At 49.2% G+C, this 17,910-nt stretch overlaps 1 protein-coding gene across 5 annotated transcripts; it reads right to left on the bottom strand.

Moving 5' to 3' along the window:
• Positions 1-2,385: 2,385 nt before the first annotated feature.
• Positions 2,386-15,487, bottom strand: smg6 (SMG6 nonsense mediated mRNA decay factor). 5 transcript variants are annotated; one of them, XM_088398726.1, is made up of 19 exons: positions 15,334-15,487; positions 10,732-12,009; positions 9,004-9,598; positions 8,647-8,833; positions 8,459-8,569; positions 8,256-8,362; positions 7,918-7,996; positions 7,547-7,834; positions 7,133-7,194; positions 6,896-7,041; positions 6,691-6,825; positions 6,087-6,255; positions 5,786-6,005; positions 5,519-5,689; positions 5,146-5,328; positions 4,040-4,184; positions 3,570-3,799; positions 3,338-3,419; positions 2,386-3,225 (listed from the first exon to the last, which is right to left on the bottom strand). In XM_088398726.1, exons 1-19 carry the CDS (start codon positions 15,344-15,346, stop codon positions 3,092-3,094), a joined length of 4,335 nt encoding a protein of 1,444 aa, XP_088254852.1. In that variant the 5' UTR covers positions 15,347-15,487; the 3' UTR covers positions 2,386-3,091. The 5 variants fall into 5 exon arrangements, with proteins under 5 accessions (XP_088254852.1, XP_088254851.1, XP_088254849.1 ...); XM_088398725.1 differs by lacking the exon at positions 15,334-15,487 and adding an exon at positions 14,760-14,917; XM_088398723.1 differs by lacking the exon at positions 15,334-15,487 and adding an exon at positions 14,700-14,877.
• Between the last annotated feature and the right edge of the window lie 2,423 nt (positions 15,488-17,910).

Consider the following 17,910-nt stretch of genomic DNA (forward strand, 5'->3'; position numbering starts at 1 on the left):
CTCCAGAGCATGGAGGAGATTCCAGGAGACAGGCAGTTACTCTAGGAGAGCTGGACAAGGCCGTAGACGGTCCTCATCCCATCAGCAGGACCGATATCTGCTGCTTTGTGCAAGGAGGAACAGGTTGAGCACTGCCCAAGCCCTACAGAATGACCTCTAGCAGGCTACTGGTGTGAATGTCTCTGCCCAAACAGTCAGAAACAGACTTCACGAGGGTGGCCTCAGGGCACGACGTCCTATAGTGTGCCCTGTGCTCACTGCTCAGCACCGTGGAGCTCGATTGGCATTTGCCATAGAACACCAGAATTGGCAAGTCCGCCACTGGTGCTCTGTGCTTTTCACAGATGAGAGCAGGTTTACCTTGAGCACCTTTGATAGACGTGAAAGGGTCTGGAGAAGCCAAGGAGAGCGCTATGCTGCCTGCAACATCATTCAGCATGACCGGTTCGGTGGTGGGTCAGTGATGGTCTGGGGAGGCATTTCCATGGAGGGACGAACAGACCTCTACAGGCTAGAAAACGGCAGTCTGACTGCCATTAGGTATTGGGATGAAATCCTTGCATCCATAGTCAGACCCTACGCTGGTGCAGTAGGTCCTGGGTTCCTCCTGATCCACGACAATGCCTCATGTGGCAAGAGTATGCAGACAGTATCTGGAAGATGAAGGAATTGACTCAATTGAATGGCCCTCACGATCACCTGATCTAAACCCGATAGAACACCTCGGGGACATAATGTTTCGGTCCATCAGACGCCGCCAGGTTGCTCCTCAGACTTTACAGGAGCTCACTGATGCCCTTAGACAGATCTGGGAGGACATCCCACAAGACACCCTCCGTCGTCTCTTTAGGAGCATGCCGCGACATTGTCAAGTATGCATACAAGCACGTGGGGGCCACACAAGATATTGAAAAGAATTTTGAGTTGCAGAAATTGAATTTTGGCAAAATGGACGAGTCTACCACATCATTTTTTCACTTTGATTTTTGGGGTGTCTATATACTGAGCTCTCTGTAGGCTGAAAACGTTTATTTCCATCAAAGGATGTGGCAACCTTTTGTTCCTGAGACATTAAACTGTCCATATCAGTATAGATATCCCCCCAAAAAAACTTCACCATTGAAATCTGATGTGTTTTCAAAGTGTTCCTTTAATTTTTTTGAGCAGTGTATTTAACCAACCGCTTTAACCAACTATTGTGCATTTTATAGCATTCTCTACAAAACTGTTGCCTATTTTTGTCATTGTATGGACCAATATTTTGCAATATAAATTGTGATTTGATTTTCCTTTCCTTGGTTGTTCTTTTATCACATTTTATCTTGAATTCATTTAATGTTTTATTGTTTTTGAATGGTAAAAACAAATATGTCTAAAATTAAACAATTGTGATAGGTTTTTTGACAGTCAACACTATCTCTATTATTTTAACTTGAATTTATTTTGAACAAAGAATAAACCTTGGGGAGTTGTGACTTTTGTTTTTCACTTTTGTTTTTTTATAATTGATTACTAAATAATAGTGTGTTGTTGTTTTTAAACAAATTCTCTTTTGCAGAGTGACTGTTCTGCTTTTTGTCTTAAATATGTAAAACGTCCTTCTATCAAAATTCCAGTAACCTTTACTCTTACTGAAAAGATAAACAATATAACCCAAAACCTACCAATATAAATAACCTGTGCTTAAATAAAATTGATCTCACCATCGAGTAAAACAAGTACTGTTATTATTCATATTCAATTGTGTCACGTTGGATGCTTATAACATATTGTACACACATACAGATTCAAGATAATTGTCCCATGTAAAATTACTATAGTGCGACGTCACTGACTTACCCCTTGGCGCATTCTTTTCAGAGAATGCAGTTTTTGCGACAGGGGACATTTTTGCGTTAGGGCTACATACTGACTTAAACATAATCGTATTGCTAATTGACCCTCAATTATTGGTGGCAGTTTTAGAAGTGTCTTATGGCCTTACATTCATTAAATAAAATACATTTAAAACACAGTACATCACTTAGTCTGCTCGCGAGCCGTCATTTTGCTTGCAGCAAAAGAATCAATAAACGAGACCGGACCACACTCCACAAAAATACTTGCTCCCATTACGACCACTACCTGCTAAAAAGGAATAGGGGCGTTGTGTGAGCAGCGTCGGAGTGTGGTTTAGCAGGCTGTGGGAGGAGTGATAGACTTCTGCGTTCTGCAATCAGACCCTTCTCACTGCCGCTGCTGTGGACGAGGTGCATCCAATCCTCGACGCCCAGGGGTCATACCCCAGTGACCAACTGATGGAGGGGCTTATTTTTATCCAGCACGGTCGCCCAGTTTTTTTTTCTTTTGGTTTGCTCTTTTTGCTTGAATACAGTCGACTCACAATAACATCATCCTGAAGTTTTTAATGACACGACAGGAATGCATTTTGTGTTTCACAAATGTTTACAAAAAACAGAGTCAAATCAAGAAGCGACACACTCTGGCGGGCACACGAGATGACGATGCAAATTAGAAACACAAACGTCATCTTTTTTTTAGGAAACGTAAACCAAATATTTGCCTGGAATAAAACGCATCACGAGTCAATTTGGTTGTTTGGAAATTGTAACCTGAGAATAGCGGCAAAAGAAAACAGTCTTTTCCAAAATGTGGGAGGCCATTCTTGAGTGTTTCCCCTTGAAACATACAAGCAGGTGGGCGTTTGTGTCAAGCCAACATAAAAATGCACACAAAGCAGAATCTTTGCCCGAAATCCAAACTAGCATTTTGGTAAAGATTCACAAACGTCACTTTTTCAAAGTCGTTTGAGTGAAGTCAGTACTTCCTTCAGGGCAGGAAACACCCGCTAACATGCGCTAGTTAGCTAGCTAGCAAGCCAGAATGGAGCGCAGTTCTGCCTTGAGGCCACTGTGGCGCGGTTCGCCCGAGTTGCTCCGTTACGTTGTTCGGCTGTCAAATGGCCGCACTCACCTCCCGTCATCCCCTCACGCACACACTCGCACACACGTCATCCCGAGGAAGAGGAGGATGAGGATGATATGGGTGAGCCTTCCCGACCGTCCCGCCAAAGGTGATCCCACTGGCGCCTTCAGCCCACTTTGGCCCAGTTGAGGAAGGCCAGGATGTCTCGAACGGGGACGTTGCGCGTCAAGGCTTTGACGCGCAGGTTGCGGTCATCAGTGAGGAGAACCACCTCACGATGAAGACGCACTGTAACCCCGTCTAAAAGGCCAAGAAGACATGTTTTTTAGTCAACATGACTTGTGAGGTCGTCTTTGTAACTCGGCCGCAGCCGAAATCAAAAGTTACTCGCAAATGAAAAAGGTTTCCTTACTTCTCTGGTCAGGCATGAAGTCCTTGCCCTTGTCCTGGCAGTAGTGGAGGCAGCATGACAGGATGACGTCATCGTTGTTGCCCTGACGACAGCAAACAATTGCAATTGGTTGGTTCTAATCACTCAGGCCACAAAAAGGCCTTCTTGCGCCTTTCTTCTGCCCCTGACTAATTTTCGCAGTCCAAAAGTGGGACGCTCCTCCGAACGTTGCAAGCGGAGGTGGTGTTCTGACCTGCTGTCCTGAGGTGTCTTCGCTGCGGAAGGCGATGGACTCCAGCTGGGTCCCCCTGCTGGTGAGCGCCCGCAATCGCGGCTCGCGTGCCTCAAAGGCCTGCTCCAGGAACAGCACGGCTTGGCGAGCCTTCTCCTGCACACCATGCGCATGCGCCGCCACCACAACGTGCCCTCCTCCTCTTCCCAAAACCTCCTGGCCTTTCGCCAGGCCGTCCAGCTCCGTGATCACTGCCGCAGCAAAAAACAGAAAAATGCTGGAAAAGGCAACATAAGCCAGATATAAAGCCGAATGGGACCTTTTGCCAACGCATATCACTCCCCCTTGACAACAACAATTGTTTGGGTACTTCTGCTCGTCTCATGGGCATCGGGAGACTGACAAATTGACCGCTAATTCATTATCAAAACAATCAACATGTCATGTCATCATCTGATGAATTACAAGTCGACTTGAAACAAAATAATTACCAATGAGTGGCACGACCACAATGTAGCTTCCGCAGCAGAGGAGCTTCTTGAGCGCCGCCAGGTGGTCAATGAAGCCGTTAGTGTCGGGTACCAGGAAGAGGGGCCGCACCTCCAGCTGCAGCCGCCCGCTGGTCTGCAGTACCGCCTGCCCACCAAAATCAAATTGGCAGATGACGACACCATGCGTGTTCAAGTCAAGCCACGACATTTGAGGCTTTCGGGTAAATCGGCCGTGCAACTTGTTCAGATTGTAAGATTTGATTTTTTGAACAGTAATGGCTAACTTTGCGTTTAGAAAAATATATTTGCTAATACAGTGGTATCTCCACTTATGAACATAATTGGTTCCGCCATCGGGTTTGTAAGTAGAAACGTTTGTAAGTAGAAGCAACGTTTCGCATAGGAATCAATGTAAAAGCAAACAATGCTTGCCGGACTATCCCAAAAGTCACTTTTGGCCCTATTACTCTGTGTAAAACACACAGAAAAATAAAACAACAGTTTTATTTTTGCTTTTTCAAACATTTATAACAAAAACTAAATGTCACTTTATTCTTGACCTCCTAACTTTGCTTCGGGAAGGGGAAATCTTATTTTCTACACTTGCTAAAATATACCCCCGAGAAGACAAGTTAGGCTAATAAATTATTGTATACATGTATGTATTGTATTGTATCCCTGCAATGCGCACGCTCACATACTCATCTTTACTTATTACTTTTTGGTTAAATTAACGAGTTTTCCGACTGTGAGAGTGGTCATTGAATGCACCTCATGCAGATCGCGAATGAGAACTAAGAAAAAAAGCAAAGAAAAGCAACCAAGCTTCTAAACATGGTTCGTATCTTGAAAGGTTTCTAAGTATATAGGCTTTCGTAAGTAGAGGTCTCACTGTCGTTGCTTTTAAAAGTAGTTAGATTTGATTGATTTTTTTTTCTTTTTTAATCATTTGCAAGATTTGTTACCAGCCACTTTTGCTAAATTTGCCCTGAAAAAAAGACGTCACCTTTATTTGAAAGAAGAATTGATTGATGATCTTTTTCGTTCTACTTTGTCTTCTAAATGTGCTGTTTGTGACCATTTCAAAATGCGTTGTGTGAGTTTACTTGTATTTTCTCGCGGCGCTTCTGCTGCTGCACCAGTTTGTTGGTGAGGGCGTGGTGCCGCGCCTTTAGCTGCCTAATGTCGCTCTCCCCGCCTCCGCCCACCGCCTCCTGGTCGGCATTGTCCTCGTAGTCTGCTTCACCTTCAGACGCCGACGGCGAAGACTCCACGATAACATCGTCAACCTGCGACGACCAAAAGAAAAAAATCAATAAACAAAAACAGCGACCAGTTTCCTTCCTAGTTGTTTTTTGGAACAAAAAAACATTGAATAAAAATAAATAGAAGAAACATTTGAGGCGTCAGACACCCGTGTGTACTCGGCTTTTGTTTTTTTTGCCTTGGCTTATTAATTTCACACCGCAGTCTCGTCACCTCTTTGTCCGATAGCGAGTCTCGCCCGGCACGGGCGTCCGGAGAGGGAGGGGCTGGTGCCACGGACACGTATTTGCCGCCCTTGAAGGCCAGCAGAGGTTCTTCCTGTCCGCACAGTGCCTCCAAGAAGTACTTGAGCACCGTCACCCGCTTGCAGTCGGCAGCTATGGCCTGAAGGCGAGGAACGCATGAAGGCTAAACAAGGCATCCAGAGGCCTCCAGGGGCATTCGAAGGCAGTTCTTTGCCGGAGGTTGCAGGGGGCGTACCGTGTCGGTGCGCCGGTCCACGTAGCAGGGCTCCTGCGGTGCGGCCAGCAGTGGGATGAAGCCGGCGAGGAGCCTGTCCTCTTTCAGCTGCAGCAGCATCAGCTCCTCGTCGCCCTCCACCTCGTCCGTGTCCACTTTGTAGAGCGGCACCTCGCCGTGATCCACACGCGCCAGCACATTGCAAAGGCACGCCAGGCACTGCCACACATCTGGGCTGTCGCTGCCCGACCGGGAAGGGGGACATGAGGGGAAAACGGACGGCTAGGAGCAAGCGGCGGCCGGGAAGAGAAGCGGCACTCACTCTATTCCGCGAGGCGGCGGGTTCCACTGGTCCGGGTGTCCGAGCATCCAGTCGGACCAAACCTTGATGCTGGGCAGGAGCTCCCGCAAGTCTGCCGGGAAATCAGAGACCCTCAGTGGGGCCTCCAGTTCGTCCTCATTATCCTCCCGCTCAACATCAGACGTGGAGGCTGAGATGCACAGAGAGTCGAGAGCGCAACATCGGTCACAGCGCAGAGAGAAATGAAAAGCGGAACTGTACATGTTAATGGACATTGTGGCACTCCTTGTGACAAGGATAAAGAATACATGCCTGTGAGCAACGTTCGACTGTCTGCCTACAAGCATGGTTCCAACTTCAAATATTGGTCAAACCATAGATGCTAACCGCTCGCGTGGCAATGGGATTCTCCATTGTTAGCATTGAGCTCATTTTCTTGTTTCAAATACATGTGTCATTTTCTTTGTTTTGAGTGCCCTTTGAGAAAAGTTCAAGAGGGCGTGGCAATAAAAAACAAAAAGCCTCTTTGTCAATCATTTGTTCCCAATAGGCCAAACGACCGCTCGCATGAGTTGAATTGGCTGCTATCTTCAATTTTTGCTGGAATGTGAAGTCCTGGTGGTACCTGCCAGAGTGTCAGTGAGCATCTGTGTGCAGCGTTGCACCAGCAGTGCAAACATGGCCAGGCCCAGCGCCGTGCTCTGCTCCTGCAGCATCGAGCGACACTCTCCTCCTCCTCCCCCTTCTTCTTCACCACCGCCTGAGACACAGATGACATACACGCGGGTCATACAGTGTGTGTTTGTGTGTGTTGTTGCGTGTGGCATTACCTCGAATGAGGGCGTTGTGAATGGTGAACATGTTGATGGTGACGATCTGCAACAGCTGCGAGCTGCCCAGGAGCAACGGGCGGTGTTGGAGCAGCGCACGGAACTCCTGCACAACCCTCCGCGACACCCTGGGGAATGACTCCATCCTGCAAGAGGAACGGTCGCTTTGAGATGTTAGTTGTTTGACTCAAGTGTAATGCCACTGGACTCACATAACTTGATCAAAGTTAGACTCACCCCACTTTGGTGAAGAGCTTTCCGTGCGCGTGCAGGAAACTCAGGATAAATCTTCTGTTGAGCTGATAAGAAGCAGGACAAACGGTCATTCATCCAGTCTGGTATTTCAAGTCACCGCTACTGAGGGAGCTTTTGAATCAAATTGTGTGTTTGAACTCATTTCGCCAAGGAAACTTAGTCTTTGATGTTTTGACTTCTATTGACTTCTATGTCTCGTCATGTCAAACCGAGTGTTACAAGATTTTAGCAAACGTCACGTAACCAAATTGGCGTAACAAGGGTGTTGTGAGTAGTTTAGACTTGAGTTCCGGGGTACTCGTGCGCCTCAGATGTTTAGGGTTGCCCGGGGCGCGTGTGTCTGCGACGGTACGACTAAAACCACTGCATGGCAAGGCGGGAGATTTGGTGGCTTACGTCGCTGGCGCTGAGGCCGCTGAGCTCTCCATCCTGATCCGAGTCGCCGTGTCTGCCGGGGCGCAGCCAGAGCTCAGAGCGTGCCCCATCCTCAAGTCCGGCGCAACCCTGGACCGTGGGCCCCAAGGAGCCGCCGTCCTGTTGGTTCTGCCTCCTGCGACGCTCCAGCTGCTCCGTCTTGCGCTTGGCCTCCTCGAACAGGCTCATCAGGCTCTCCCTGGCCGTCAGGATGGGATTGGACGCCGCCAGGCTGCGCATGTAGTAATAGACGGCGTCCAACTTGCGCTTCTGTGGGCGGGGCAAACGCACAGGGATCAGTGCGCCAAGCTGGCCAAGCGCCGCAAAAGGTCCACGCTCGTTGGGTCACTCACAGTGTAGACGGCCAGGAGGGCCAGCTGGTTGTACGGGCGGCCATTTTTGGGGGCGATCTGTTGCGCTTTCAGGTACCAGCTAGGAACAATTGCATTCAGAGACGCCAAACACATAAGCACAAAGCATTTGCCACTTTAATTGGGTACCTGAAAAAAAAAAACGAATTAATCCAAATGCGGTATGTGCAAAGACCAAACATGGCCTACAGTCATCTGGCTCTGTGGCGAGGTTGTGTTGTTTAAGAACAAAACAAGTCACAGGGCTTGCAATCAGACGTGTCCATGTGAAATAATTCAAGAGTGACAACAAGGGCCCGTTTGCACAAACCTCTCAGTACCTGCGAGCTTTTCCATAGTTGGCCGAATCGCTGGCTTGTTCTCGGTAGCGAGCGATGTCTCCTTGACAGATGAAACAGCGCTGAGCGCTGATCAAGGCGTACTTCACCTGCGGGGGCACAAAAGTCAGTTTTTGTCAACTTTGAACAGCATGACAGGCGTTCGAATATTCGACAAGGCGCACCGTTTCCAAGCATGTGCCTACCGTTTTACGCAGCGGCCGAGTCCTGACGGCCATGCCGTCCATGTAGTCCTCCAGTTTGAACTGGTAGACCGTCTGCAGCTTCTGGAGCAGAGTCTCAAAAAAGTGTGCCCCCTGCAAACCAGACACACGGGCAGGTCAGAATCAAGAGGCTATGCTCTTGCGGCGAGGGCCGTCGTTCTGCGCTTGACCTCGTTGAGCAGGGCGAGCAGCGCCTCACGGATGGCCAGCGGCTCAGCGGCGTCCTTTAGCAGCTGGCGAAAGCGCTCGATGACCTGGTAGAAGACGTTCTTCCACAGCGCCTGGTCAACGCTCTGCGAGTCGGCCAACTCGATGTCGCTCAGGACGACGTGCTCGTACACGGCCAGCAGCTCCGCCCTGACCGCCGGTAGCACATCAGAATGGACCGTTTGCAAGCTTTTCAACACGCCGCATGATTTGCCATTGATTGGATTGGACCAGTGAGCACTAGCGACTCGCTGAAATCAACGTTAAGCCTGGGTACTCGATCGTGCCGAATTGGAATGTTTTTTGTTGATGGCACCAACCTGAGCTGGGCCATGCGCTCCAGGCTGTCGGGGCTGAGTCTGTCTCGGGACAGCAGGTTGCTGAGCTGAACTTCCTGGGCGTCTGCCGCCCGGAGCATGCGGCCCAGCTCGCCTCTGGCCCGCCGCTCCGCCTCCTCCACCGTCAAGGTGCCGTCAGCCTGGGCGTAACCTCGGTACAAGTGAGCCGGCGCGTACGCTCCGTTGGCCACCTGGTAGGGGAAGGGGCAGCGTTGGTTGGTGGCGGCCGGCTGGCAGCAGTAGGGGTTGTCCGACTTCTGGAACTTGTAGTAGGCTGCGGCGGGTGCCACCGGAGGGCTCCCCGCCACTTCGTCATCCGTGTCCAGAAAGTGCAGCTGCACGTACGCCGCCTGCGGGTAGACGGCCTGCGGGTAGACGGCCTGCGGGAGTGACTGGCGACCAGCAGGAGCCAGTGCCGGTTTCTGCTCTGGATTGTTGGGGTCCCAGAGGCGCCTGGCGCCTCCGCCGCGACCTCCTCGAGCCCTGGGTACGGCTCCTCGAGCGCTGCCAAACAGCATCCGCCGGCCCGATTCCAGAGGCTTGGCCATGTCACCGCGGGACGGCAGCACCAGGATACCTGTTGGATTGGCGCTCGGGTTAGCACACTTCTCCACGTGATGCACACACCGGCCGCATGCCAATTCACAAATTCGTTTGCTTTTTTTGTTAACTAAGCACGCTCTGCAACCAGATTCTGACAGTGAGAGAAATACAGTAATGCCTCGCTACATTGCGGTTCGTTTATCGGGGCTTCAGTACATCGCAGATTTTTTTCCAGACTAAAAAAAAAAAAAAAAAAAAAAAAAAAATCAAAATTTCACAAATTCAAAATAAAACTTCTAAATTGAGGAATTATGGCACAAACGTTGCCCACTCGCCATCAGAAGGCAGGGATTGTCCACACAATTGCAGTACATACACTTGTACCTTCATATACAAAAAAGTTGTTATAACAAGAGTTCTAAAAACATATTTACAGTATTGTACCTTGTTATTAAAAAATTGTTTTAATAATAAGAGTTCTAAAAACATATTTACAGTATGTACACTTGTGCCTTGTTGTAAAAAACTAAAATAATAGTGTTCTAAAAACATATTTACTTTAGCTACATCTACATATGTTACACACACGCACGCGCATATCATATTTATATTATTTATACATTATTTTCTGTGCGTCATTTATACTATGTATGAAAAGTATTTACGTGTTTGAAACTATTATTTAATGTTCTAATGATAACATATGCACTTACATGGTTTGATATGCACTTATTGATACACAAAAAATTTATGTATGTTAAAAATGAGAGGGTGACACTACTTCACGGATTTTCACATATTGCGGGTGGTCTTGGAACCAATTATCCGCGATAAACGAGGGATTACTGTATCACCGCGTTCTAACTACGGCTCTAAAACGCATTACTGTGAAATAAAATAAAAACAACTTTTCCATTGAAGGCTAAACTAAATATTCATTGATCAATGAATTTTGGGGAATGAACCAATCAATCATTCCTTGATTCCAAAACAGGCAATTATTTGAAATTGGCAAAGCAGAAAAATTTGCAAACAAATTCTGACTTTGTGACAGCCTTGGTCTTGAACATGTCAGAAAATCAAAGATTCATCATTGCTAACGACCCCTCCCAACACACACACACACACACGCAACACAAACACGTGCGTGCGTACATACGTACGTACCCCCGCCTCGGCCTCGAGGGGCCGGCCCGTGCTTATGGCGGTCCCCGGAGGCGGCCTGCTTCTTTTCTGTGGAGAGCCTGGGGATTCCTCGCCCTCTGCCTTCGGCCCCCTTTGCGCTGCCACGGGAGTCTCCGGCTCCGTCCGTGGCGTGCGAGCGTCCGCAATTGGCCGCGTCGCTGGTCTCACCCCATTCGGCAGAGTCGGCCGAGGAAGTCCAGCTGGCGTGCCGGCGCAAGCCGCGTGTTTCTCTCCGGGGACGGTCGGGCCTGCTGGCGGCATCCGGGCCGGCGGCGCTACTAGCCGAGCTGCTGCTATGGGTGCGCCGTCGCGGGCCGCGGATGTCCAATTCAGAATAGCATTTAGAGGCGGATGCGGCGCCCTCCCATTTGCTGCTCTCGCCTGGCTGTCCTTTGCGTTCGCCGTTCCTTTGCGTCGGAGCGCCTCTGTCAGCTTCTCTGCTGCCACCGTTCTTGCTGTTGCGGCTTCTTCTGGTGCTCTCTCGTCCCTTGTTTGGGTGAGCTTCTGCTGGTTGATTGGCCACATGGCCCTGGCTTCTGTCTTTCTCCCGCTCAGCGGGACCCGAGACAACATTCCGGCTCTTCTCGCCGCCTCTTCTGTGACGATTGCCCCTCTTCTCGGCGTCCTCCCGCCTTTTCTGATCGATCCTTTTGCCTCTGTCACCGTCTTGCTGGGATGCTTTGCCCTCAAAGTTGAGTTTTTCCACTTTGCTAACCAGTTCCTCCACCACCGCCTGGCTTCCTTCATTCCCGTTTGTCTCTATGGATTTTGCATTTTCCTCAGTGCTCTTTTCACCTTGATTCTTGCCCTTTGCCTCTCTTTGTTTGGCTATGTGGTTTCTCGGCGGAGGCTTATCCAGCTCTCGCGCCCTGCCGCAGTCTTTCCCCGCCACGGTCCGGCGGCTTCCGGGCTGGTAAAATTCCCGGTCGGGTTTGCGGGCTTTCTTTGACTTGGCGGCTCCGGCGGGCTCCGGACTTTCTTGGTGGCTTTCGGGCACGTCTTTGTCACGAGCAGCCTGGCTTTCCACAGTAGCAACGTTACTGCCATCGCCTCGCATCCTGTGGTCAGCGTGCTTGGGCAGGTTCTTTTTGATGTTCCTAGGTTTGGATTCTCGCAAGTCAGGCGGCAGGGATCCACGGCGGTCGCTTGCAGTGTTTTCGGTCTCCTCGCTGTCGCGGCGCTGACATCCCTGTCCCGGCCCTCGCTGGTAGCGCTGCAAGTCAGGACGGCGCCGTTGCTTCTTGGCCGCGTGATCGTCCTCTGCTCTCCATGAACGCATGCGCACGCATGCATGCCCGCACACAGACGCACACACACACACGCACACACACACAAACTTTTGCCAATTAGAGTCAGGTGCAAAGGTCCAGATAAACTTCATTGGTCTGAAAATGATTTACAACAAAGAGAGGTAGCAATCTATTCCAGCGATGTGACAAGCAGAATTAAATGCTCTGCCACCATGTTACATTTTTCTGCCAAGAAACATTGTTGACATGAGTTGAGGAGCTTTATTTGGACAAATGTCATGCTCTGATCCCATATTGTGGATTTTTTAAGCAATTAGGAATTTTTTTAGGGAACTACTTGCTAACTACTTGTACAATTTGTAAACTACTTGTAAATTCGCAGGGTTCATTTTCTACCTTTAGCACATCGTATGATTTGCTGTGAGGGGCCTTAAAGCCACGCAAAGCCGGAATGTAACCAAATCACAAAGTGTTAAGTTAAAAAGTTAAAGTCCCAATGATCGTCACACACACATCTGGGTGTGGTGAAATTTGTCCTCTGCATTTAACCCATCCCCCATGATTTTGATCCATCCCCCGGGGGAGAGGGGAGCAGTGAGCACCAGCGGTGCCGCGCTCGGGAATCATTTGGTGATCTAACCCCCCAATTCCAACCCTTAAAGGCCCAGAGACACCGGTATATGTATAAATCGGTTTTAGTTAGCTTATGGGCTTATAAATATAAATTGACGATCGAAACAACGAAAAGGAAGCTGTTGCTCTGAAAAATATCATTTAAATTTGCTGCGCAGACGAGTTTGACTGCATCCAGCCGCCAGCTGGAAGTGACGTCTCAAGTTGTACGCGTTTAGCTTCAGTGAATGTAAACAAAAAGAGAAGAGGGGCCAGCGCGGAGACGTTGGGCCAGGCTTGCGGCCACCCCAGCTCGCCCAGCCGTGCCTTCCATTCTCCTGGCGTACGTTCGTTCGCGGGACGACAAGATGGGTTGCGTTCGCCTAATAGGATCCACGAACCGGACAGTGCGTGCCTGCTGTGTGCCCGTGTTCACAGTGGCCTGGTTGACTGTCATCATTCCGGACTCTGCTGTGCATCGGGAGCGGCTAGCGTGCTATCACTCTTATTGTTCATTGATGTTGACTTCTTGTTTTATTTTTCCTGTGTTGTTTACTTGTATGTGCGTTGTGAACTCTGTCTTGTCACCCTGGGATAGTGAGAAACGTAATTTCGATCTCTTTGTGTGTCTTGACATGCGGAGGAATTGACAATAAAGGAGACTTTGACTTTGAAAAGTATGTCGAAGCGTGACGGGAGGGACACAATTCAGAAAACGTGCTCAGCTCGTCGAAAAAATGCGATTTAAGCAATAAAATTAAAAATGCGACTAAAACCTAAACCAAACACTGTTCATTTCTTCATGCGCAGTGGTCAACTCGGCACGCTAAAGCCCCCCTGAGAACTTTTTACTATGCCAACCTAACCACAGTGACGAGAGAGGCACAATTCAGAAAACGTGCTCAGCTCGTCGAGAAAATGTGTCGTGGTCAACTCGGCACTCTAAAGCCCCCAAGAGCACTTTTTTCTATGCCAACCTAACCAGAGTGACGGTTGACACATCTCAGAAAACGTGCTCAGCTCGTCAAGAAAATGCGATTTAAGCAATAAAATTAAAAATGCTTATAAAACCTAAACCAAACGTTGCAGGTGGTCATTTCTTCATGTGCCGAGATCAACTCGGCACTCTAAAGCCCCCAAGAGCACTTTTTACTATGCCAACCTAACCAGAGTGACGGGAGGGGCACAATTCAGAAAACGCGCTCAGCTCAGCCCAAGTGAACTACTAGATTCATCATATTCTGCGTCAAAAGAGGTTTCTGAATCGGATAAAATGATGCTAATATTGCCGCTAGAAACGGAGCTGTCGCTATCATCTGCCATGTTGATCCGGATGTACAACTTGTGACGTCACAGTAATGGCGCCACCAGTGTGGCTGCGTGCGGAACCCGATCGATAAACTGGCATTTAATTTTAGCTTTATTCTTAGTAATCGGTGTCCATTTTTAATTTCCAATGCGGCAAATGCGTTCTCTTTATACATTCTATCAAACTCCGTTCTAATTGAAAAAAAAAAAAAGGGACGTCTCTAGGCCTTTAATGCTGAGTGCCAAGCAGGGAGGCACTGGATCCCATTTTTATAGTCTTTGGTATGACCCGGCCTGGGTTTGAACCCACAACCTTCCAGTCTGACGGCGGACACTCTACCATTAGGCCACTGAGCAGGTTCACCGTTACAACACGAAGCGCTTCGCTCCAGCTCAGACTTGGCACAAGTTTCTCGATTTTGTTGCCCTCGTGACGTCAAGGCTAACACTTGCCGTTTGAGCGCACTTGGAAACAATTGAAAACCAGCGCGCGCGCGCGCGCACACGCGCACACACACACGCACACACACGCGCGCGCGCACGCACGCACACACGCACACACACACACACACGCACACACACACACACACTCACACACACACACACACACGCTCTTATGTGTGTGCTGCTATCAGTTGCAGCAACGAGTCGGCGACGGAAAGCAAAGCGCGATGATAGAAGATTGCACGGGTGGGAAGATTTAGCCACATTAGCACAAACATTAGCCAAGCGCGCGCGCACGTTAAACAAGTCCGAGAGCTCGACGTGCCGTTGACATACGACCAAGTTGGAAGCTTTCAAGCTTCCCGCCGCGTTGTTGTGTTGTTTCCTCGCCCGCACCTTGCTGAAGTGTACCACTGGACGCCGCGGCGCCTTTGATTCGAAGTTCGGCCGCCGAAATTCGCACTCGGTCCAACTTGTCCGCCATCTTTGATGGCCTCCAGACCAACAAAACAAAAACATCGCGCGGCTACGGCGGCCACCCCAGGACAAATTTGGCTGCACGTGACGTAATCTGCTCTCGCGCACTTGCTGATGCTTTTCGCGGTTACCGATTGAAAAGCAAAATTTCTTCAACCCGTTTCCCTTTTCGACAAGTCATTTGAAAACATAATATGAAAGGAAGTTGTAATAATTGTTGATTATGTGCTTGTTTTTCCGACAGCCATTGACGGTTTTATTGATATTTGTTAAGAACGAGATAGTGACGCCTCCGGCTGGAAGTGAAGAGCATTGCTTGTTGCGGTCTGTGTTGAGACAGCAGAAAGAGTGATAATCCCCAAAGATTGCGTTATAGTAATATGTTATTGCCTAAAATAATATTTCAAGAGTTAAATACTGATGACTGACTGCATGTGGCCTTTTCTGCTGTGTGCCTTTTAAGAAAACATAATCTGCTTGACTTTGATGTTACTTGCTGTTGCCATGGTGATATCAAGGCGTCGTCGTCAGGGGTTGATTTGGTGAGTAGGTTTAGACGACGATGATGTCCTTCGTTTCCATTTAGGTCATGGAATCCTTTCGCCATCTTATTTCGCATCTGCGCCCCTTTTTGAGATCTTACATATCTGCAGCGTGTATGTGCGCGCAAATGTGATGGGGAACCGGAAGTGGCGTGCGTGTGCGCGTGTGTGCACGTGTGAGTGAGAAGGGGGGGTGCCTTGCCGGATGTAGTGGATGTGTGTCTCCCCCTGTGTGTGTGCTGCAGCAAAATGCAGGTGAAGCAATGCAGGATGACACGCACACGCGCGCACACACGGTAGGCGGGGTGAGGGTGAGCAGGAGGAGGAAAAGAGCTGGTGTGAATACAAATGAGAGAAAAGTGAGGGCCGACTTTTTTGGGGGTGGTGAATCTCATCAGGCCGCCAAAGGGGGCTTTCACCTGCCCGCCCAATGGCGCCCCTTCCCTGGCGAATCTCCCCGCCGCCTCCGCCGATGAGTGAGAGCGAGGAAGGATGCCACTCGAGTGAGAAGAGAAGACGGACGGTGACCGCACGCTGAGAACAAAGTTGATGCTTGCGCTTGAGGGAACCAAGTCGACGTCATGACATCCAATCTTTGTCACACTGCATCAGTTGGCTACAAATATTCGTCGATCCCCGCAGAGGACAAACGAAATACGACCGTGACCGCTCTAACATTTGTTTGCGTGTGTTGCCGAGACAGTTGAGCCGGTTCGAGCGCTGCAGCGTGCATTAAGCACGTAAACACTCAAAGGCTCGGTGGAGATTTAAAATGTAGAAGACGTGGTTCTCTTTGTTTTATTCTGCGCAGGAGTATAGGAGAGGCCAAAAAACAGGTTGACACTTTAGAGACGCGCAAGTCGGGGTCATACTGTAGCAGTTATGCTATTTGCTAGCCTGTTAGCGTCAGTGGGACGCGACACCTGTGTGAATGTGTTGGAGGATTTTGCCATAAGAGCCCGAGCGTGTGTATGCCAGCGTACGTGCGCCTGAAGAGGCATCGTGCATGGGAAACGGAGTTCTCACGCGTGGCGCACTACATATTGAAAATCCTTTCTCAGAGTTTGTGGGTGAGTGGGCGGATGCGGATGCCTCGCTGTGTGAGCCCGTGGGTTTGATACGTCCCGCACGGTGCGTGTGGGCAGGAGCAACTCTCGTGCAGGAAAGAAGCGGGGGCAGGCAGGGATTCACCAAGCAACATCCTCCTCCTTTTGTCCTCATCTTTCTTACCTCACCCCTCCACCTCCCCTTCTCACTGGCACTCTTAATGCTCCGATATAACTTTTTTTATGACTGCCTCGGTTTTCATCTCGATATTTTCCATCCATCCATCCATCCATCCATCCATCCATCCATCCATCCATCCATCCATCCATCCATCCATCCATCCATCCATCCATCCATCCATCCATCCATCCATCCATCCATCCATCCATCCATCCATCCATCCATCCATCCATCCATCCTTTCATCTTCTGCCCCGTTCACTTCAACGTTTCCGTTCCTTTAACCCTCTCTCCAGCCTCACCCCTCTTTTTCTGTCTTCCATTCCTCCATTTCCCCCTTCACGTTTTTCCTTCTCAATCTTTCTGTCACTCCTTTTTCCACCACTCCTCCATCCTTTTTCCTTTTTCTACCTTTTCCCTCCTCCTCCATTTGTTCTTCGTCCGGCTCATCCCACCGTCGCATTCTTGCATCAATCTCTTCTCTTTTATCTTGTCTGCTCTCTCTTGCTTTCTGTTTCGTTCTCTTATCGGCCAGCACGCTTGCTCGCTTGGCAATCAAAGGGAGAGAAAACACAAACGTGCGCGCGCGTGCGTGCGTCTCACTGGGTTTTCAGCATGAGTCAGAACATGGGGAACAGGGGAAGTGGGCGGCTGCTGATAAACAAGAAGAATAAAAAAAGGACATGAAAAATTGTTTTAAATTTTTGCAAAGAACTTTATGAACCCCGAAAAAGTGGACAAAACCAGGAACCGCGTGAACACCAGCGCGGGACCGGCTGTCGACAGGGTCGGGGGTGCTGGGGCCCGGGTCGTTCCGCTCGGAAGAGGGACAGGTGGAGGGCACTTTTGGCCCACTGAACCCCCCCCCCCCCCCCCCCAAAAAAAAACCCCATACACACATATATATATATCTATATATAAAACAAAGGAAAGTAAATACATAAATAAATAAATAGAGCTCTCGGGAGCTCTGGCTTCAATTCAACGCTCCTTCTGCTTTGGGCGCCTTGGCCGCCAAGAGGCGATAGAAGACAAACAAAGTCGGCAGTGGCGGCATTTTGTCTGCATCGCTTGTTAGCATCAAGCTAAGCTAAGCTAAGGTAAGCAAAGCCATGAGGCAGACGCAAGGTGTAATTCTCTTTGTTCCGTTTCATTCAAACAAAATTTCGCGGCTTCTGCCCTCTACAGGACTCCTCCTTAAATCGCTCTGCCCGTTACGATAGCTCACTGGCAGAAATAGATAAACAAAAGTACATCAATTCATTTTTGGGCCAATTAAATGAACTTTAATTATTTGGTACA

This window comes from Syngnathus floridae, chromosome 15, assembly GCF_059516105.1.
Source record: "Syngnathus floridae isolate MCC-2025c chromosome 15, RoL_Sflo_1.0, whole genome shotgun sequence".
Lineage (NCBI taxonomy): Eukaryota > Metazoa > Chordata > Actinopteri > Syngnathiformes > Syngnathidae > Syngnathus > Syngnathus floridae.

Excerpts from the sequence above, each read along its gene's own strand:
- smg6 (XM_088398723.1), bottom strand. The coding sequence starts at position 14,847 with ATGGCGGACAAGTTGGACCGAGTGCGAATTTCGGCGGCCGAACTTCGA. Across the intron at positions 4,185-5,145 it reads AGCGCCGCGAGAAAATACAA|GCGGTACTGCAGACCAGCGG; the intron begins GTAAACTCACAC and ends TTTGGTGGGCAG. Across the intron at positions 3,420-3,569 it reads AAGACACCTCAGGACAGCAG|GGCAACAACGATGACGTCAT; the intron begins GTCAGAACACCA and ends TGCTGTCGTCAG.